The 22,313-nt window shown below is 41.6% G+C and overlaps 1 protein-coding gene across 2 annotated transcripts in view; it reads right to left on the minus strand.

Annotated features, from left to right (window-relative positions):
- The window catches only part of LOC144680894 (peptidase M20 domain-containing protein 2-like), a 38,631-nt gene that overhangs the window by 12,041 nt on the left and 4,277 nt on the right, over positions 1–22,313 (minus strand). For both annotated transcript variants that reach the window (XM_078542417.1, XM_078542418.1), the window contains exons 2-6: positions 18,467–18,615; positions 12,080–12,222; positions 8,287–8,441; positions 4,508–4,640; positions 3,261–3,368 (exon numbers count right to left, since the gene is read on the minus strand). In XM_078542417.1, the coding sequence (XP_078398543.1) occupies positions 3,261–3,368; positions 4,508–4,640; positions 8,287–8,441; positions 12,080–12,222; positions 18,467–18,615 (688 nt within the window). The remainder of the gene's footprint in view (positions 1–3,260; positions 3,369–4,507; positions 4,641–8,286; positions 8,442–12,079; positions 12,223–18,466; positions 18,616–22,313) is intronic.

A 22,313-nucleotide genomic window follows, 5' to 3' on the forward strand; every position in this document is an offset into this window, starting at 1 on the left:
GTTGTCAAAAATTCCAGGAGAGACTTCTAAATTAAACCAAAAGCCATGAGAATTCAGTGGATTTTTAAAAAATTATTATTTGTTCCCTTGATGTAGATAATTCTAACAAGGCTGCTTTTATTGGTCATTCCTAAATACCCTGAGAAAATGGTGGTGAGTCTTCTACCAGCAGTGCTTTTGAGGGTGACGGGCCCACAATCAGAACTGGATTAGAAGGACCTGGGTACATGATAAGAGATGTAATGTCAGGCTATGGGGCGGGGGGCAGTGGTGGTGGTGACGTTGGGTTTGCATGTTGTAGGGTTCACTGCTTGGATCTTTGTTTCTAATAGCCATCGTGTGACCTGGACAGCACAACCTTTTGCAAACCTGACAAGTTTGCAGCTGATGTCAAAATGGGGACAGCAATAGAGATATCCAAACACCGTTAACTACTTGCAAAAGGAATTAGATCGATTGTGCAAATAGTAAAATGAAAATTTGATGAGACAAATATTACACTAAAACAGAAGAAAAATACTGTGGATGCTGATAATTTGAAATAAAAGCAGAAAATGCTGGAAATACTCAGCAGGTCTGGCAGCACCTGTGGAGAGAGAAACAGTTAACATTTCAGGTTAAGGGCCTTTCTTTGAACTGAAGGAAGATTGAAACGTAATAGGCAATTTGAGCATATGAAGGGGGGGTGGCGGGGAGGAAGAACAAAAGGAGAGGTCTGTGATAGGGTAGAGCGTAGGAGAAATTAACTGACAAAAGATTTAATGATACAAAAAGAAAAGGAAGTGGTAACACAAAATACTTGTCAAGGGTGGGTGTGAATGGCAAAATAATAAACAGCTATGTCTGAAAGCAAAAACATAGTGGAGAATTTTTCTCCCCATCAGGGGGGGCTGAGCGGGAATGGGCGCGATCGGCTGTGTGCCGCCATTTTGTGTGGGCGGGCCAATTAAGGCCTGCCCGGCGTGACATGCACCCGGAAGCGCTGAGCGCTCCCTGTGCGGGCAGGGGGAGGAGGCTGAGTCAGGGCCTGCGCTCTATCGCACATGCGCACGAAAGAGCGCAGAAATCTCCCTGAGGCACAGAGCTGCCTCAGGGAGATTATTAAAATTTTTGATATTCAAACTAAAGAGAAAATCATATCCCCTCATGTGACAGTGTCACATGAGCTGGGACATGTCAATGAATTTTAATTTAAAAATTTATTTAATTTATAAACCCTTCATGAAACCTCATCCCGCCTGTGGATGAGGTTTTATGATAAATGCGAAGGGAACCTTAAGGTTGGACGGGCAGCTCAGTTAATAACTTTAATTAGTTTTTAAATGGCCTTAATAGGCCTTTGACAGTTCGGCGGGGGCACAGCCGACTCTGCTGCACGCCCGCTGAACTGAAGATCTGAATTTTTAACGCGTCGGCGAATGGGGCCCGCCCCCGCACGCCGACCCAAAGATTCTGAAAAACAAGATTTAGACCTGCACGTGCCCAAAAAAATGAAACAAAATAAGGGGACAGAGTTTACATTGGGGAAAAACAAATTATCGGACATATCTAAAAATCAATGGAATAGAAATAGCACTAGGAGAATGAGGAAGATATCTGAGAGTAGTTAAACACAGCTCACAGTCAATGTGGAGAAGCAATTACTACAATCCCACACCAATGTGAATGACCCTTAATTACTCTCTGAAGTGGCCTAGCAAACCTGACATGTCCCTAAGACATGAAAGAAATCAAACTATGCAAATCAAATCTTATTCCTTTTTGCTTATTTAAAAATGAATTTAATTGAACCAAGAGATGACCATCTGTTGGCCATTTGATGCCTGGAAATGTAAGGTGACCGCTAAGGCATTATATGGATTGCACTGGGGACATGCCCTGACATGTTGCTCACGTAATCTCACACCTGGGACTGTCAAGTTCATTTCAAAAAAGGGACTACTGAAAGGAAATGGACGTCATTTGCATCTTAATTAGCTTACCCCTGTAGCAGAGTCCAAGGGTCCAAGACAATAGCCACGCGGAACAGGGTCATCAATATGGATAATAACACTTTTCAGAGGCTAATGACTGGGACATTATAAACCAACAAACAAAAGCCAGATCCAGACACCAGATAAATATCCCTTTATGAACTTATGTGGAGGAAGGAGGTCACATGACTCGAGTGACCATTTTGAAATCTCTATATACAGTTGAGAACGCAGAAGCAGGACAGTCCGCTGATTTCTCTCCAACCTGCAAACACCCAAAAGCAGGACTCCAGACTGACAAAGCAGCCTCTTCAAAGCCTATTTCTCTGGAAGTTTTCGGTCATCACCTGTATAGCAGACCAAGTCCCTGAATATCAACCTCATCTCACTGCGCTGTCGTCATCTTTAAAGGAATTTTTGCCCTCCTGTCTTCAGAAGGAACCCACCTGAATCGGAACTTCTCCATGAGGGAACCCCTGGATTTGGACTTTCTGGACTCTGGCAAACATATGAACTGATATCCATTTCTGTGGTTCTTTTTGCTGTTAAGTTATTCATAGTTGTAAAACCCCTCTTTCTTATCCCCTTACTGTCTCTGTCTATCTGTGTGTGTTTGTGTGTGTGTGTGTGCGTGTATGTGTATGTGTGTGTGGACAAAGTTGCGATCATCCCCACCCTCCCCATCAACCCCTGGGTTTGAATGTGTAAAGTAAACTTCTGATTTAATCCTAAGAGAGTTTGCTGCGAGTCACTTTAAAAACTGACTACACAAAGGGTTTTTTGGAATAAGCGCGACAGCCTATTTTTAAAACAAAAGACACCTCTGCTTACAGACAGACAGTGAGAGAATTAAGGAGTTCAGTTTTGCCTCTCTCTCCTGTCCGTCAGAAAGCCACTCAGTTGTACCACTAGCTTCTCAGGGCAATTAGGTGGGTAATAAATGCCAGCTTTGAATGCAATGCTCACATCTCAAGAATTAATAATGATCGTGATTTCGTATACTGCAAGCTCTGATCTCAACTACTCTGGATTGAGTCATTCCAGGTTATTCCTGCTTACCCCACTACTATCCAATTATAAAGAAACATGGGCAAAACTGGAAGCAGGATGCAAAACTGCATACATATTCAGTTTTTGTACAAGATGGATGAGAAGAAGCCAATAGTTAGCAAAATACTGTGGATGTTGGAACGATCAGCACTATTCATCTTATACACTATACTTTTGCATTCATCAAGTATTTGCAAACAAATCTGCAAAACGCTGCAGCATTCCAAAATTACTTACCAGCTGCTTCAGTGTATTCCTCTGAATGATTCAAGGCTGAGGTTCCAATGTGAAAAAAAGGGTGAATTCCAGGAACAATAAAAGAAACATTACCAAAATCTGTGGAGCCTAAGAAAAGCCAAAAAGTAAAGAGATAAATTAACATGTTTTCTATCCAGTCTGTCACACTGTCTTTAATGAAGGAATAGTAGGACATTCTAGATGGCGCCACTCAAATACAACAATGGAATTTAAATTGCGCAAAAGCAATATAGTGTATCTTTTCATTTCATAGTTCCATAACAGGGAGTCTCAATTTAATTTATAATCTAGTTGCTAAAAAATTGCTTACATGATTTAAATACTACTTTAAAAATTATAAAAGAATCTTGTGCTTATTGTGAGTTATATAACTTTAATATTGAGAGGTGTGAGGGAACATTCAGCTAAAAATAGCAATGCTGCATCCCATCCTTTCACAAAATACCATCGTTGCTATACAGTGAAAGTGTTCAGCCATTACTAACTTGTTCAGCAACAAGTAACTAGATGTTAATCCTATTCAATACCATCTGGAAACTTGAAAGTTGGAATATGAAATACTACTGCCCAGGTAGATTTAAGGCAGCTGATCTACAGCAGCAAAACTGCACACTGCAATCTAATCTGGTAAATATTACAATTCTAGTTTCACAATATCATGTATAGTTTTAGAAAGTGTAATAAATCAATATTATTAGAGAATAAAAGATTTTGTTGGACAAAATGTAAAAAAGTTATGAGCCAACAGAAAAACTTTTAAAATGTTGAATTTCAGTCTTATTTGTAAAATATCACTATTAAATTGCCAGGGATTTGAAATACTGTTCTAGAGTAAAACTGAAAAAAATCACATCCTTTCATAGTTCCACAGCATTGTCTGTGACTCAAAAACTTTTCAACTATAATTTTCGGATCTTGGTGCAGAACATCTAGAGAAACTGAGGGAAACTATAAAAGGTGAGGCAACAATCAAGGAAAAAAATATTTTATTTATTTTTCCACTTCTGATGACAATTTCAAAAAGCTGAGTTTTAACTTCTTTGGCTTAGTGGTCAGAAATAACTTAAGTGAAAGGTTATTATATAAATAGCATGCCTACAGCAGAAGCGAGCTTCAAGATCTGTACTGCATGTGTGTTTCAGAGCTAATTGTGTGCAACTTGTTTACAAATAAAACAGTTTCAGAAAAAAAGTGTGCTCAGTAAAAAGGTATTATAACAAATTTACCTGATAAAGTGTTTGGAGCTTCACCAGTTTTGAATTCCATGCCAAGGCTTCTGCCATTCACCTCATACAGATGTCGGAGAGTCTCATTAGGAAGCACATTATAGAATATATTCTTTGCAAATTTCAGTTCTACCTGAAAAATTATAATAGCATTAGCTTTCGTAAATTATATGTCTTGAACAGTTAGTAAATAGTTAACCTCTTGGATTCAAAGTATCCGAGCAAACTGAATCATTAATCGCTTTCGCTGGAAATATGAACAGATTTTAAACTAGACTCAAGTAAATGTGTTTAGCTCCTACAAAACCAGCTACATCATGCTAGTCCCAGTCTAAATTGTACTCTGAGAAACGGGGTACCAACTGTGATTGGTGTACAGAGTTTACATGTTGGTTGCACAAAATTTAACAGTTTTGACCCTTACAATATTCATGCACAAACTTGTGAATATGGAAAGTATGTCATTTGTGGCATGAATTTAATGCTGTAGAAATAAGCAATTCTTTTTTAAAATAAAGAAATATATTATTTAATTTAAAATGGCTGCCAATTTGGGGAAAAAGAACAAATAGGATTGCTAACCCAACCTGGCTGCCTCCTGCTTCCAAGCCCACTCTCCCAATTTCCAAGGCTTGCTCATTTTCTTTCTATACAAACCCTATTGGGTTAATTTGAAGCGAGCTCCACGACTCCTCATCCTCCATATGCTCTCATGCCCTCAATTCCATGGATCCCACTGTTCTTGTATTCCATTCTTTCCTACCTCCCCGCTCCATGGATGCCCAAGACATTACTGACCTCTCTTGAAAATTATATTACATACCCTTGCCCATGAAATATCAGGGAATAATCAACTATTAAAATTGACTTCAACAGAAATCCAAAAACATAGATCAACAGAATCTATAGTGCTGGCCCTCTGTAAGAGCAATTCACTTAGTGCCACTCTCCTGCTATTTTTCTGTAGCTCTGTACATTGCATTGGTTCTACTAAAGGTAAGTCAAAGAATATGGAGCAAGTTTACTGTTTAATGCCATCATGTTGCTGATGCCTTGCTTCTCCTGCTATTTGTTTGTCTCCATCTCATTTCCTCCACCTCTGCTTCTCTATCCTCAATTCCTTTTGACTCTCTATTCTCCTGCTGCTCCTTTTCTTCTCTACTTTCCCAATAGTGGGTGGTATAGCAAGCTGTGGTGCTGATTGCATTTGGTGGGCATTGTGAAGGAAGTGTGGCCTTCTGTGGCTCCCTTCCCATCGCCCTCTTCTCTCACCTCAGACTTCCCACTGTGTTCTCCAATCCATCACCTATCACTCCCTCTACCTCCTCCCTTCCCCAATTTTACCAACAAGTAAATAGCAAATATCTTTGGAAACTATAAGCAAAATGCAAGTGTATAATTAGTCAACTTCAAATATGCAACCAATTTTTTTAAATAATGAACTAAAATTAACAAAGTTTCTCTCTTATTTTTATACTCTTTCTCCCTACCAACCTAACGTACTAAAGCTGTAAGAAAATTTCAAAAGCTGCAACAGATGTGAATCACCACTCTGCCCTCATTCTCACCCAACAGATTCTCTTTTTTTTAAAATATAAATTTTACATTGATGCTTTTGAAGAAAATGTACTGAAGAAGAAGTGCTAGAAGCCAAAGATGATGTTCCATCAATAAAGCTGACTGAAGGGTACTGAATTTATTTTATGTACTCTGTAGAAACTCAGTCAACACATTTCAAAGTTAGCATACGATCACAACTTTGAGCAAAACATCACTCCGTGTATAGACTTTTGATGAGGCTGGGGTTTTCAAGTCAAAAATGGACTTAAAAGCATAGCGGGTATGTATAAATTTTGATATTGCCAAATATATCAACTTTTGAATTTAAAAGGGTTGTCTAAACCCTTGTTCTGAGCATCAAAAATTTCACTAAGAAAAATATGAAAGCCAAAAATGATTTTTGAAAGCATTGTTGGAAGCCAATGCCCTGACTGGGCTTTCACAGGATAATTTATTCTCAATATAAAATAGTAGCTTTTAACAATATCACACTGTGAGATGCACCACATTAACAAGGCTAATCAAATCATCAAGTAACAATTTGGAGTTCACAATGAGATCTGTGCCCCAAATACTGAATTTAATGTAAACAGATATACTATTCCCAGCAATTGCTTGCTGGTTATTAATAGGAGGAAGGGAAAAGGCTTAGAACTAAAACATTACCATTTTAGACTATTTTAAACATAAAATATTCATATGATGAATGGAGATTCTGCCTCAGATATATAATACAAGGGGTTTTCCCCACATTTCTTATCATGGGATTTAATGTTTATGATTTACCACTTTACTTCAGGAAATACTAATCCTACACAAACCCAGGGGTAAGGAGGGGATGGTGAGAGTGGAAGAATGGACATGGGAAAGTCTTACATCAGTAGATTGCAGGGACTTGGGGAAAAAAAGCGGCAAATGCACAATGGGGATTTGTAACATTAATTACTGCTGGATCAAAAAAAATGGAACTAAACTGGTGCTTTCCAAAGGCCATATCATGAGTATGCCAGTCCTAGATAAAGTATTCGAACCAACAAAATAGAAAACAAAAAGGCATAAAAAAATTTGTATGCTGTTCAACCATTTAAAAACACACAATATCATGAGTTCCCCAACCATGTTTTTGTTTGGTGTCAAGAGCTGATAATGCAACCGGCTAAGAAAAGTCATTGGGCCCTTGCAGAAGGATGAAGCAATACTAGTACATGCAGCCATTAACAAGGAATGCTTAACTCATTTCAGTTTTGGATGCTCGGTCAACTCTTTTGCATTGTGAACTTCAACCTAGTTCCCCATTGAAGTCATCATAAACATAGCCAGGGAAAAATAGTGTACCTGGTTATTCAAAACATACAGATAAAATTTAAGTTCAAACATTTAAGCACATCTAAAATAGTTGCCTTCTAATTATCAATTTAATAGCCCAAATCTGTGGTTGCAATGGTAGCAAAGCTGTCAGCATTTGCTGTCATTGCTCCGTGAAATTGATAGCAATTGCTGGTGTCTGTACATTCGCAGTTAAAACTCAGAAATCTAGAAGGCAGTGACAGCTGCTCCTCCACAAGACACTCTGTTGAAGTCCGCACATTCAGAAGTTAATTTTTTTTAAAAATCACTGCATTGATGTGAACTTGCACTTTTAACGCTATTATTCTTGCTGTAAATGTCTTTCACAAAGGCATGCCCTTTTAACCAGGTTCTGGGTTTTTAAATGGATACTAGGCCACAATTATTGAAGAACAACCTCCCTGACCCCCAAAAAAAACTAATTTTAAACTTGTCAGATTTCTCCTTTGTATGACAAATACCAAATTTTTCAAATGTGTTACAGAGTTCATGATATTTCAGCTTCTCCTTTTATCCCAGGTGTATGCATTAATCTTACGCATCAATCCTTATTTTATTTTCTGTAATAGTATAAAAAATGAATGATAAAACCTGCTAGTTACTTTCCGGTTTGTTGTCTGCAAGAACAAATATGATTGGCTGCTTATCCTGCCTGATGACATCACTGTTTTGGATGCCAAAGATTCAATGTGGCTGGCGCCAGAATGAAATTAACTTCAGAAAACTAGACCTTAGTGGACAGCTTCCTTAGGGGTCAGCAGCAAACACCACCACTTCGCTGGTGACTGCAAAACCCAAGTCAATGTCTGTGTGATGTCATCAACAGCAAGTGATTCTCTCAGTTTATACAATTATCATCATGCAATAACTACCTGGCATCCTGTTGCCAAGCCAGCAGCTTTGAAACACTGTGTTGCTTTTTCACACAGGATACACAGGTCTTTGTACTTTGGAGTGCGGAGATAAAATAACAGCTCAGAGTATGATGGAATAATGTTTGGCTTCACTCCTCCATGTTTGAAAATACCTAGCAGCAAGAGAGCATTATGATCAAACAATCAAATAATTATGGAAATTCAGCATAAGAATGTTTATTCATCACGTCTTCATACATGTCTACCATGTTTATATGAGTCCAGTGCCTTAATCTATAATTAGTATGCACAAAGCAGGGGAAAAGGCTGTTTTCTCTTAGCTACCAGACAGAATGTGGATGGGAGCTCAGTCACTGGTTGAAGAGATGGGACCAACAGAAAATTAAGGACACTGGAAGGTTCTCCCTGGCATGATCGGAAGGTGTTGCCAGGTTGGGCATTAAGTCAATTCTCAGAACGGGAAGAAGTGAACCTGTTGGAAGCCGAGAGTAACTTTGGACTCGATGTGTAGGTTTTCGGTTGTGTTAGGAAGTTAAGAGGGAATATTTTTTCTATAGTTTAGTTGTGCACTAAGTAATGTTTGGTCACTGTTGATTTTAGTTTGTTACATTACGAGTCTTAGAGCGTGAAATCTTCTTGTGTGATCCTTTGGGTTGATCACTGGGAATTCAAATAGTGGTCTCTAATATAAACTGTTACGATCCCCGTAAATATCTACAGAGCACAAAAACAATCAGGAAATGTATGCACAAAAAAAATCCCAACACCTTTCTTCTATACTGTATTCTCATTAACTCCAGCATGCTGACATCTATCACAACCTTTTACTTGAATTATTTGATCATATGAGAATGTCAGTTTGGAGTTCAATTGCAGCGAACTTCTGGACTGATTTTAAAAATAATATTCATTCATGGGTTGTGAGCGTCATTGGCTAGGCCAGCATTTATTGCCCATCCCTAATTGCCCTCGAGAAGGTGGAGGTGAGCTGCCTTCTTGAACCGCTGCAGTCCCTGTGGTATAGGTGCTTTCGGGGGCGGGGGGGAGTTCTAGGATCTTAACCCAGTGACAGTGGCTTGGAGAAGAACTTCCAGGTCGTGCTGCTGCCCTTGCCCTTCTAGATGGTAGTGGTCATGAGTTTGGAAGGTGCTGTCGAAGGAGCCTTGGTGAATTCCTGCAGTGCATCTTGTAGATGGTACACACTGCTGCTACTATGCGTTGGTGGTGAGGGGAGTGAATGTTTGTGGACGGGGTGCCAATCAAGTGGGCTGCTTTATCCTGGACGGTGTCAAGCTTCTGGAGTGTTATGGGAGCAGCACCTATTCAGGTTAGATCATAACACAAAAAGCCTTTGGAAAGGAGTGCTAAGAGGAGCAAATTTCAGTACAAAAAACACTTGGAAATGGAAAAAAAAATGAGGTACGCTGATTTACAAATGGCAAATGGTTGCTTGAAGCATGTTCTCAGCAAGCTTTGGTCTACCCTTAACCATTACCTGATCACCTGCTGGAGGCCGTGGCATAGTGGTATTGTCACTGGACTAGTTTTCCCAGAGACCTAGGGTAATGCTCTGGGGACCTGGGTTTGAATCCCACTATCGCAGTTGTCTCCGCAGTCCAGCAGAGTCAAACCGAAGAAGGACACACCCCCTTTTTACTGCACCGGCTGCCATAAATCAGGTAAGTTTAAAGGTCCAATTGAAATTGACAGGGCAGGGAGAAGGTAAGTGCCTAAGGTAAGTGGATAGGGTTTGGGGGAGTGGGGTATGGGGAGGGGGTGGAGCGGGCCTGATATTCGGGGGTGGGGGCAGGTGGGGTAGGATATCGGGAGGGCATGGGGTGTGGTGGTGTGTTGAGTTGAGCCTCCGGGGTGGGGATTCAAGTTGGGTCAGGGGTGAGGGTTGGGTCTGCTGGGTGGGTGGGCGCCGGTCGGGCTGGGTCCGTGGGTGAGATTCAGGCCCGTGAGGCTGGGGTCGAATGAGGAGCCCCGTGCAGGTGGTGGAATCCTATGGTGGGTCAGGGGGTGGGGAATACCGTGGTGGGGGGCTAGTCAGTGGTGGGGAGCCCTAAAGCTGATTCCTAATACCCACAAATACAACTTACTTAAACTATCTCTATTTCCTAACACATGGTGGTGTTCCTATGGGCCTGCTGCAGCTGGGCAGGGTGTACCTTTGTCATGTCCAGTGCCTAGGTTGATGCTGTTCAGTTTTATTATTATTTGACTTTTCTGTAATTTTCAGTACAACTGAGTGGCTTGCTGGGCCATTTCATAGGGCAGTTAAGAGTCAACCACATTGCTGTGGGCCTGGAGTCACATGCTGGCCAGTGCAGGTAAGGACAGTAAAAGGACATGAGTGAACCAACGGGTTATGAAAATCTGGTAATTTCATGGTCATCATTACTAAGAGTAGCTTTTTATTCAAGATTTACTTAAATTAATTGAATTCAAATTCCCCCAGCTGCCATGGTGAGCTCTGAACTCAAGTTGGAACAGTAGAACATTGTGTGCTTGAGAAGGTAGTCAGAGGTCTTTCTACTTAACTGTGAGCATAGTAGGCTCTTGGTGGCAGAAGCTATCAGTTTTTTGTGCCACTTTTTTTGTTTCTATGAATAGTCTGCTATTTAGTTTAAATGAGGAATTTTGGACAAATGTCACAGACTGCAAAGTTATAGTTTAAGCAGGAACCCCACATGATAGCATTGAAATAAATGAATCTTGTTGAAGGCTCACATATATCCCTAGAAACACATTTTCTGTGCAATTACTAGTCACTGGGAACTTTTACTTCAATCTGTTCTAGATCAGTCATTAAAAAACTGCCTCACAATATCCCCTACCTTTAGTTAGATAGAATTGACCAAGAGGTTGGTTCAAAATACAAACTAAGTTACTGTATTTCAGTGTAATAGAGGAATTAGGGGAAAATATAACTGAAGAATTTACTGGTCTTACATCATTCATCCAAAATTAAATTTGCCCATGTTACTTAGGTGCAAGTGTACATGTATGAATAGACTAGCCATTAGTGCTATTGTTTAATAACAAAACTGCAAAAATGAAAAACTTACATTTTTGTAACTGTCAACCAGAGCAAAATTTTACATTGCACCAGGCTTCCTGCCACTGCTACCCACAGCATAAATGTTGGGAATGGTGAATCCGTCCCTGCTGCAGTGGGTTGCCCCATAGCCATTTAGCGCTCAGCAGGGCATTAATTGGCTCAGGGCAAGACTTCTAACCCATCTAGGGAGGAATTCCCCCAACTTAAGAGAACTACCATCCATTTGATTGGTCCCAACAGTGTCAGAGGGTGTGGTGGCCACTTCTGGGACTGCAGCCAGTTCTCAGCACAGATCTTCACTGGAGCAGGATGGGAAGGTAAATAGGGTGGGTTTTCAGTGGGCCAGGCCAGTAGGCCTTGGCGAGAATGGGGTACCAGGCTTGACAAGCCACGGAATTCCAAAAGGACTAGGAACCTGTAAATCAGCCCTTCGTCTGCCAGCAAATCGACCAGACTACTTAATGGCCTCAAATGGCCCAAGGACAGGCAGGTCACTTGACCTCCCCCATCATTCAAATTGCAGCACAGCAGGCAGGTTGACACCAAGAACGGGGGCTGGGAAATTATGCCCAATTTCATCCTAACCCGGAGAGCATAAAATTTTGTCCTAGGTTTCCATAGAAACTATAAAGCAAATATTTATCAAAAACAGATACCAGCAAGTTCATGGAACAATGTGATTCAATGCCAGAAATTGCTAATACATTCTCAATATAGGCAATTTACCATGAAGTTTCCAATCTGGCTTTAGCTGCTGTCTCAATACTGACAGGTTGGTGTAGGCCAAAACTGCAGCATCTAATGCATTTACTCCTTCCCAGGGATAACCAGCAGCATGAGTGGCTTTTCCAAAATACCTCGCAGTGACTCTGAAAGTATATAATAAATACAAGAAACATAATATTCTCCCAGTTGTAAATAAAGTAAGTTACAGATGTATTGACATAAAATTCTTGGTTCTCTTTCATCTCAAAGGATTAAATGTCTACAATTACTTTGAACTCCAAACATCAGACACTGTTTGCAAAACCAAAGCTTAAAATCAGTTTCTTTTACTCTGCACATTAACTCTAACCAAAAAACACACCCTATGATATTTCATTTTCCCACATAACCACCCATAGCCTCTCAGAAACAAAATGAAACAATAATTGGTTGTACACTGGGAATTGCAAGACAAAATGCCATGAAACCAAACCACTGCCTTCTCAAAAAAAACAAAAGGATCATTACAAAATTTGGGGAAGCTGCCCTATATAAATGAACTCTTGTTTATAGCAGCGGTTTCCATCAAGTGTGGTACCAAGTGAATTCAGACTTGTCAATATGGACAGGTCACACTTTCTGGGTAGATACTGAATATTTAAGAGCATCCCAAGGATTACCATTTTTATTTACCTCAGGTCCTTCTGTATGCTTTAGAATATAATGAAAAAGGGAATTTTAAATTTTACAAAGGTTAAACTTTGTCAACGGATCAGAATTGTAACTATTTTGGCTGAAATGTACCCAAATTGAATTACCTTAGTGTTTTTTTTATTCATTCATGGGATGTGGGTGTCACTGACTGGGCCCTCGAGAAGGTGGTGGCGAGCTGCCTTCTTGAACCACTGCAGTTCATGTGGTGTGGGTACACCCACAATGCTGTGAGGGAGGGAGACCCAGCAATAGCGAAGGAACGGCAATATATTTCCAAGTCAGGATGGTGAGTGAATTGGAGGGTGAATCCATCAAGTAATCAAATGGTGGAAAAAAGGATCTTATTTTGTGAAACTTAGTATTTAAGGGGTTGTGCTGTGACAGAAACAGATATTAAAGCTGTGGAAATAAGAATTAAAGTTTGAAGTCTGTGTTGCATCAGAATAAACATATGGATATGGTTAATTAAGCTAGGACTACAAATGGTGACTGAAGCCATATGAGCTTATTTTAACATGAAGTCAGCAGTGACAGGAAAATGAGAATAGTCAAAATGGCATCAGCAGATTTACCACCCTACTAACATTCCAGTCACTGCCATTTTTACAAGGATCTCCTATTTTTAAAATTCATTGTTGGTTTTGGGTGTTGCTGGCAAGACCAGCATTTATCATCTATCCCCAATTTCCCCGAGGTGGTAGTGGAACTGCCTAGGGCTTCAGTCATGTTATTTTTTGGCAAAAATATACTTTATTTGTAAAATATATGAAAGGACATTACAAAACACTTCAAAATGGCCATCACAAAAAGTGCAATAATATTCATGTATTTTTACATAGATCATGAGCATAATCTTCTCCCCGTTGGTTGGGCTGGTTGGGAGCAGGCGCAGAGCCGATTGCCGCCCACGATCAGCTACGCGCCGCCATTTTATGTGGGCGGGCCAAGTAAGCGCCCGGTAGTGCTCAGTGCTACGTGTGCAGGCGGGGGAAGGAGGGAGAGTCAGGGCCTGCACTCTTTCGTGCACGCGCTCAAAAGAGTACAGAAATCTCCCTGAGGCACGGAGCTGCCTCAGGAGATTAAGTTCAGTTTTAAAGGTTGAAAAAAGGAAAAATAAAATTATTCAGACATGTCCCCTCATGTGACAGTGTCACATGAGCTGGGACATATTTATGAACTGTCAAAGAAATTTTTATTTATTTAATAAAACCTTCATGAAACCTCATCCCACCTTTGGATGAGGTTTCATGCAAAATGCGAAGGCCACTTGGGCTCTTCACCTGGTTGGACAGATAGCCCAGTCAATTGCCTAAACTGGTTCCTAATTGGCCTTAACGGGCCTTTGACAGTTCGGCAGGTGCACAGCCAACTCCGGCGTGCGCCCGCCGATTGAAAGATCTGAATGACGAGCGGTGATGTTGGGATGCACGCCCGACGTCACCATGCATTATTTTACGCGTCGGCGTACGGGGCCCGCCCCTGCATGCTGAAGAGAAAATTGTGCCCCATGTTACACCCTGAGGTGCTTTAATACAATCAAAGGGACATTACAGACATTTCAAAATGGTCATAACAGACAGTCAGACAGTGCAATAGTATTTAGGTTGTCTATAATAGATCATGTTGCACTCTGGGGTGCTTCAATGCAATTGTGATACGTGTAATATTCATTGCTTACATTCAATGTGAGTAATACAGCCCGAGGGGTCTATACAATTCCTAGTCCCTCGCTGCACCATGTCTGAAAGGTCTTAGACAGCGACTGTTCTCCACTGCACCTCTGCGATGGTTGCCCCAAGCTTTAGTGCACCTCTCACCATGTAGTCCTAGACTTTGGAATGTGCCAGTAGGCAACACTCAGTCAGGGACAACTCTTTTCACTGGAAGATCAACAAGTTTTGGGCATACCAAAGAACGTCTTTCACCGAGTTGATGATCCTCCAGCTGCAGTTGATAGTTGTCTTGGTGTACAGTCTGTAGAGCACAGAGTCCTGCATCATAGAACTGCTTGGGATGAATCTCGACAAAAATCACTGCATCTCTCTCCAGACCTTCTTTGTAAAGGCACATTCCACAAGGAGGTGGACAATGGTCTCTTTCCCACCACAGCCACCTCAAGGGCAATGTGCAGAGGGGATGAGACTCCTGGCGTGTAGGAAGGATCCGACAGGGAAGGCCTTTCTCACCACCAGCCAAGCTACGTCTTGGTGCTTGTTGGAAAGTTCTGGCAATGAGGCATTCAGCCAAATAACTTTGACAGTCTGCTCGGGGAACCATCCGATAGGATTCAACATCATCTTTTCCGCAGGGCCTCTAGGACGTTACGTGCCAACTGCTGCCTGATGGACTTGTGGTCCATAAATTTTTCCACGAGGGATAGACGGTATGGCACAGTCAAACTACTTAGAACATTCAGCAGCAGCATGGCCAGGCCCATCCTTCGTAACACCGGGGACAGGTAGAACCTCAGCACGTAGTGACACTTGGTGTTTGCATACCAAGGGTCTACGCATGGCTTGGTGCAGCCACGCACAAAGCTGGCCATCAGGATGAGAGTGACGTTGGGCACGTTTTTTCCCCCTTTATCTGGAGGCCTGTACATTGTGTCCCTGTGAATACGGTCCATTTTTGACCTCCAGATAAAGCAGTAGATGGCTCGGGTGGTTGCCACAGTGCAAGAGTGAGGAATGGGCCAGACCTGCACTACATACAGCAACACCGAGAGCACTTCACAATCATGTGGGCATGTGAGTGAAGTCAAATACAGGTCAAACTAGCTTCTTTATCCAAGAAGGACATTAGCAAAGCAGTTAGCTTTTTAATGACAAATTGACAGCTTCATGGTCACTTATTTGCAGCAGCTTTAATTCCACTCTTTTTTTGGTTAATAATTGAATTCAAATTCTCAATCCATCAAGTAAAATAACCAGTGCTCAATTGTATCTGCATAATATTCTGGATGGCCAAGGACTCCCAGTCTCCAGCAGTAGGCCCCTTTAATTTGCAAATTAGCATCTAATACATAGTTAGATCCTGACATCAATTGGAGTACTTGAACCCACAGACTTCTGGCCATGCCCCACTCCAAAGGCTTCAGTGCATAAACCAGGCTAGTTCAGTATTGAGGAATATTGCACTGTCAGAGTTGCCAACTATCAAATAAGATGTTAAACCGAGGCTCCAGCCGCCCACCCAAAGCACTATATGAAGAAGAGCAGTAGAGCCCTCCCTAGTGTGCTGGGCAAAAATTTATCCCACAACCAAAACCACAAACTGTGTACGTGTATACGTATTTTGTAGTCATTTAGAATAAGAGTTGCATTACTATAGAGTCAATATTTTGGACATAAGGGGCGGGATTTTCCAGCCCGTCCAGCCAGCAGGATCTTCCAGTCCCACCAAAGTCAACTGAGATTTGAATGGCTCGCCGCATCTGCTACAAGGAAACCCGCTGTGGCAGAGCTGGAAAATCCCAGCCCAAGTCTAACTTCAGGGTGAATAATGTGTGTGGGGTTTTTCATTGAAGACCTTGGTCTAAACACAGAAACAAGTAAAGAATTTAACATTATTTCAATGCGAGTGGATGATCTATCTCGGCCTCCTCCAGGGGTCCCCAGCATCGCAGGTGCTAGTCTTCAGCCAATTCAATTCACTCCGTGATTTCAACAAACGGCTGAAGACACTGGATACTGCAAAGGTTATGGGGCCTGACAATATTCCAGCAATAGTTCTGAAGACTTGTGCTCCAGAACTTGCCGCACCCTTAGCCAAGCTGTTCCAGTACAGCTACAACACTGGCATCTATCCAGTTATGTGGAAAATTGCCCAGGTATGTCCTGTACACTAAAAGCAGGACAAATCCAACCCAACCAATTACCGCCCCATCCGTCTACTCTCCATCATTAGTAAAATAATGGAAGGGGTCATCAACAGTGCTATCAAGCGGCACTTGCTTAGCAATAACCTGCTCACTGACACCCAGTTTGGGTTCCGCCAGGGCTACTCAACTCCTGATCTTATTACAGCCTTGGTTCAAACATGGACAAAAAAGCTGAACTCCCGAGGTGACGTGACAGTGGCTGCCCTTGACATCAAGGCTGCATTTGACCAAGCGTGGAATCAAGGAGCCCTAGCAAAACTGGAGTAAATAGGAATCAGGAGAAAACTCTCCACTGGTTGGAGTCATACCTAGCATAAAGCGAAATGGTTGTGGTTATTGGAGGTCAGTCATCTCAGCTCCAGGACAACACTGCAGGAGTTCCTCATGGTAGTGTCCTCGACCAAGCTATCTTCAGCTGCTTCATCAATGACCTTCCTTCCATCATAAGGTCACAAATGGGGATGTTCGCTGATGATTGCACTATGTTCAGCGCCATTCATGACTCCTCAGATGCTGAAGCAGTCCATGTCCAAATGCTGCAAGACCTGGACAATATCCAGGCTTGGCTGACAAGTAACATTCGTGCCACACAAGTGCCAGGTAATGACCATTTCCAACAAGAGAGAATCTAACCAACGTCCAATGGCATTATCATCACTGAATCCCCCACTATCAACATCCTGGGGGTTACCATTGACCAGAAGCTGAACTGGACTAGCCATATAAATACTGTGGTTACAAGAGCAGGTCAGAAGCTAGGAATCCTGCGATAAGTAACTCACCTCCTGACGCACCAAGGCCTGTCCATCATCTACAAGTCAGGAGTGTGATGGCATACTCCCCACTTGGCTGGATGAATGCAGCTCCCACAGCACTCAAGAAGCTTGACACCATCCAGGACAAAGCAACCTGCTTGATTGATACCCCATCCAAAAACATTCGCTCCCTCCACCACTGATGTACAGTAGCAGAAGTGTATACCATTTACAAGACACACTGCAGGAATTCACTAAGGCTTCTTAGACAACACCTTCCAAATCCATGACCACTATCATCTAGAAGGACAAGGGCAGCAGATAGATGGGGACACCACCACCTGGAAGTTCCCCTCAAAGTCACTCACCATCCTGACTTGGAAATATATCACCGTTCCTTCACTGTCACTGGGTCAAAATCCTGGAACTCCCTTCCTAACAGCACTGTGAGTATACCTACTCCACGTGGACTGAAGCAGTTCAAGAAGGCAGCTCACCACCACCTTCTCAAGGGCAACTAGGGATGGGCAATAAATGCTGGCCCAGCCAGTGAAGCCCACATCCCATGAATGAATTAAAAAGTGCTGTTTGTGGGGCCTTGCTAAAAGCAAACTGACTCGATGCCACATTTTCTTACATTATGACAATGATGGCACATCCAGAAGTATTTCATTGGCTGTAATGTGCTTCAGGTTGTCATGAGGGTACGAAATGTGCTATACAAATTAATTATTTTCCTTTTTTAAAAAAAGTGGGACAAAACATTATTAGAGAAAAAAGTATTGTGGAAAAGTATTTTTTAAAATATAAAAATTACTTTGGAAAAAGAGTGATTAAATCAGTGAAGGGAAAAAAATGGAACAAAACAATTCCTAGAGACCAACCTTAAAACTACTGTAAATTTGGAAAAGCATTCCATATTATATTAATTATCATTTATGCATATTTTTCATTTCATAAAAATAAAAGGAATACTACAGTAACAATGGGAAGAATGTACTGATAATTTACACAGTCTCTTTCAGAAAGATCTGGAAAGAATAATCAACTATTGCTTACTCGTTCAAAGCCATATCAGGCAGGTAAGAAGCATCTTCTTGTGAAGGGTGGGCCATAAGTACCACATCCAGGTCATTAAATGCACCAAATTGAATGAGATCAATTTTTCCTCCACCATCCTCTTCTGCTGGTGTTCCAATTACTGAAACCTAAATTAGAATGATGGGGTTGAGGAAACGAGAGAAGGGTAAAGAAACAATAAAGTTCAGAATATCTCATGTGTTTTGGTGAGAAATAACCACTTGAAATTACCTTCAGCTATTTAAAGCAGCAAATGACACATATTATGCAAGTATTAGCAAAATAAGAAACTAAAATATATGTTATATCCTAAAGCTTGTTTCCCACATGAATTACCAGTAAAATGACATTGTTCTACATTGGTTGGTAATCTGATACGTCACATGTAAAAAACATTTGACCTCATCCATTTCAATGGACTCAATGATCATCACATGATGATCACAATTACATGATATCGATAGTCGGTTTGAAGACCTGTAGACTCGGCCAATTCCCAACCTGTCCTTTCAAAAGGAAACTACTTTAAAAACAACTTTTGAAAAAAAAAGATACTGTGGCAGTAAAAGAATGCCTTCAATTAAAATGCTGAGCTTTACTCCAATTTGTTGGCCAATTTTGTGAGAGTGCCAAATCAAATCCAGAAAAGACTGGTATTGGTTTTATTTTTCCAAAATTCCTTAGATTCTGGAAAGGTCCCATCAGATTGGAAAACAGCGAATGTGACTCTATTCAAAAAAGGAGACAGAAAGCAGGAAACTACAGGCCAATTAGCTTCACATCAGTCATACAGAAAATGCTGAAATCTATTATTAAAGGAGGTTATAACAGGGCACTTAGAAAATCTCAAAGCAATCAGGCAGAGTCAACGTGGTTTTGTGAAAGGAAAATCATGTTTGACTAATTTATTGCAGTTCTTTGAGGTAACAAGCAACGTGGATAAAGAAGAACCTGTGGATGTGATGTACTTAGATTTCCAAAAGGCATATAACAAGGTGCCACATCAAAGGATACTATGCGAAATAAGAGGTTATGGTGTAGGGGGTAACATATTAGCATGGATAGAGGATTGGTTAGCTACCAGGAAGCAGAGAGTAGGGATAAATGGGTCTTTTTTGGGCTGGCAAGATGTGACGAGGAGTGCCACAGGGATCAGTGCTGGGATCTCTTACAATTTATATTAATAACTTGGAGCCTGCAAAGGGATATAGATAGGTTCAATAACTAGCAAAAATTTGGCAGATGGAGCATAATGTGGGAAAATGTGAACTTGTCCACTTTGATAGGAAGAATAGAAAAGCAGCATATTATTTAAATGAGGAGAAATTGCAGAGCTCTGAGGTACAGAGGGATCTGGGTGCCCTGGTACATGAATCACAAAAGGCTAGTTTGCAAGTGCAACAAGTGATTAGAAGGCAAATGGAATGCTGTCATTTATTGCAAGGGGAATGAAATATAAAAGTACAGTTGTACAGTTATTGGACAGATCATATCTGGAGTACTGTGTGCACCAAGTCTCCTTATTTAAGGAAGGATATAAATACGTCGGAAGCAGTTCAGAGAAGGTTCACTTAACTGGTTCCTGGGATTGGGGTGGGGGGATTATTTTATGAGTAAAGGTTGGACAAGCTGGGCCTGAATCCACTGGAGTTTAGAAGAATGAGAGGTGATCTTATTGAAACATATCCTTGGGAACTTGACAGGGTGGATGCTGAAAGGATGTTTCCCTTTGTGGGAGAGGCTAGAACTAGGGGACACAGATTAGAAATAAGGGGTCTCCCATTTAAGACAGAGATGAAGAGAATTTTTTTCTTTCACAGGGTCGTCAGTCTCTGGAACCTTTTTCCCCAGAGAGCAGTAGGAGCAGGGTCACTGAACATTTTTAAAGGTAGAAGTAGATGAATTCCCTTGTTAGTCAAGAAGCTAAGGTTATTGGGGATAGATGTGAATGTGGAGTTGAGGCCACAACCAGATCAGCCATGATTTTATTGAAAGGCAGAGCAGGCTGGAGGGCTCTTTATTTGTATGTTCGTATAAGGGCAAGTAACCTGAAAAAAAAACCAAGCAATCAAGTATCTCAACATTTTCCCCCTCACCCACTAAGGCTGCCAAATTACTCAATTCCTAACCCAGCTTTTTCTCTCGACATTCAGTTCAATTTATACAGCTAGAAACACTAAAACAAAAACATTCATGTGGCCCATAAAATTGATTACTTAATACACAAAAAAAACATTTGCCCAACATAGGGCTGCAATGTCCAACTGAGTTCAAAATTTCATCTGAATCCGAGAATTTCCCACAGGGCAGGGGATGAACATGAGGAAAGTAAAGAATCAAAGTTAATCAGTAGCTATAGCTTTCAACTTGCTCTGATATACTACCCAGATTATGTCATGATAACGCAAATAAAATGACAACCAGATAGCAAAAGACCAAGTTCTCCTGACAGATTGGCGAAAGAGTTGACTACAATACAAGTTATATAATGCAACAATCAGGCAGAAAATTTACAAATGGCAACTAAGCTATATATTTTATTAGTCATTAAATAACTATGAGCTAACAGTGTTATTTCACAAAATTTTTTTTGCAGGGGGAAATGGATGCTTGCACTGGGGCCAAGGCTACAAGGTGCTTTGACATTTGGAATGGGAGGAAGAAAATCCAGTTGTCAATATACATGACAGAACAAATGACATAGGTAGGAGCAGGGAGGAAACCCGAATGAGGGAGTAGCAGGAATGTGGAGCTAAATTTTAAAAACCAGGAACTCAAGCATGATAATTTCTGAATTATTCCCTGAGCCCATACAAACTGACATAGAGACAGACAGATCAGGAAAATTAACATATGGCTAAAGGGCTGCTGTGGGGGAAGAGAGCAGTTCCTTTTCATGGGGCACTTGTACCTATACTGGGACAGGAACAAGCTGTACCGATGCGACTGCCTCTATTTGAACTGGAATGGGGCCAGTGACCAAGTGGGGAGGGTAAATAATAATATGGAAATGGCTTTAAACTAGTAAAATTGGGTAGAGATGGGGAAAAAAAATAAGCTCTCTAAAAAATGAAACAAGCCTAAATGTCAATGAAACAGGAAAAGGACAGACCAGAGTGAGGCACACGCATAGGGTGGGGGGCTAGGGTTTGAGGCCATGGGGAAGGGGGGTGGGGGAGGTGAGGGGCACTAGCACATTGGTGGGGCTCCTCGATGGGCCCAGGAGCCCCTTAAAGGAGGGACCCCCTCCCCCACCTCAGGTTAAATCCAGGCAGGGGGCAGGGCGAGGTCGCGGGTATTAATTCCCCGCAAGGACAGCTATTGCACTTTCCCTTTCTTACCCCTCTATTTCTTCTAAATATGTTGCAGTGATCAATTCCCTGTCCTGGCTTTTTTTTTGTAGCCATGTCTCCATAATCTCCACTATATCTGGTTCCAGCAGGCACTGAGCTTCCTCACCAGTGTGTTATGGCATTATGGCTGCAGGGTGGGCTGGCTTGGAGTGAGCCACCCCCATCCCTTTCTCCATAATACTATGGGTGGGTAAGGCACCCTCTAGACCGTGTGCCCTTATGCCTACTTAACTGCCCAATTAAGGGGTAATTAGGGGCCTCATTCCTCCTCTGACACCATAATACATTTGGCCTGGAAGGCAGAGTGGAAAGGCCACTTTTTCATAAACTCTGGTGAAAGGAAGTAGGGGTACTTCTCCGAAGCTGGCACCATCCCCTTTGTGCCTTGCCCCCAGCCTCTGAAACCTGACCCCTCCCCAGCATGCCCAATCCCTCTCCACTCAAAGATCCCGCCCACTACCAAATTCTGGCAC

The sequence above is a fragment of the Cetorhinus maximus genome, chromosome 5, assembly GCF_964194155.1.
Source record: "Cetorhinus maximus chromosome 5, sCetMax3.hap1.1, whole genome shotgun sequence".
Lineage (NCBI taxonomy): Eukaryota > Metazoa > Chordata > Chondrichthyes > Lamniformes > Cetorhinidae > Cetorhinus > Cetorhinus maximus.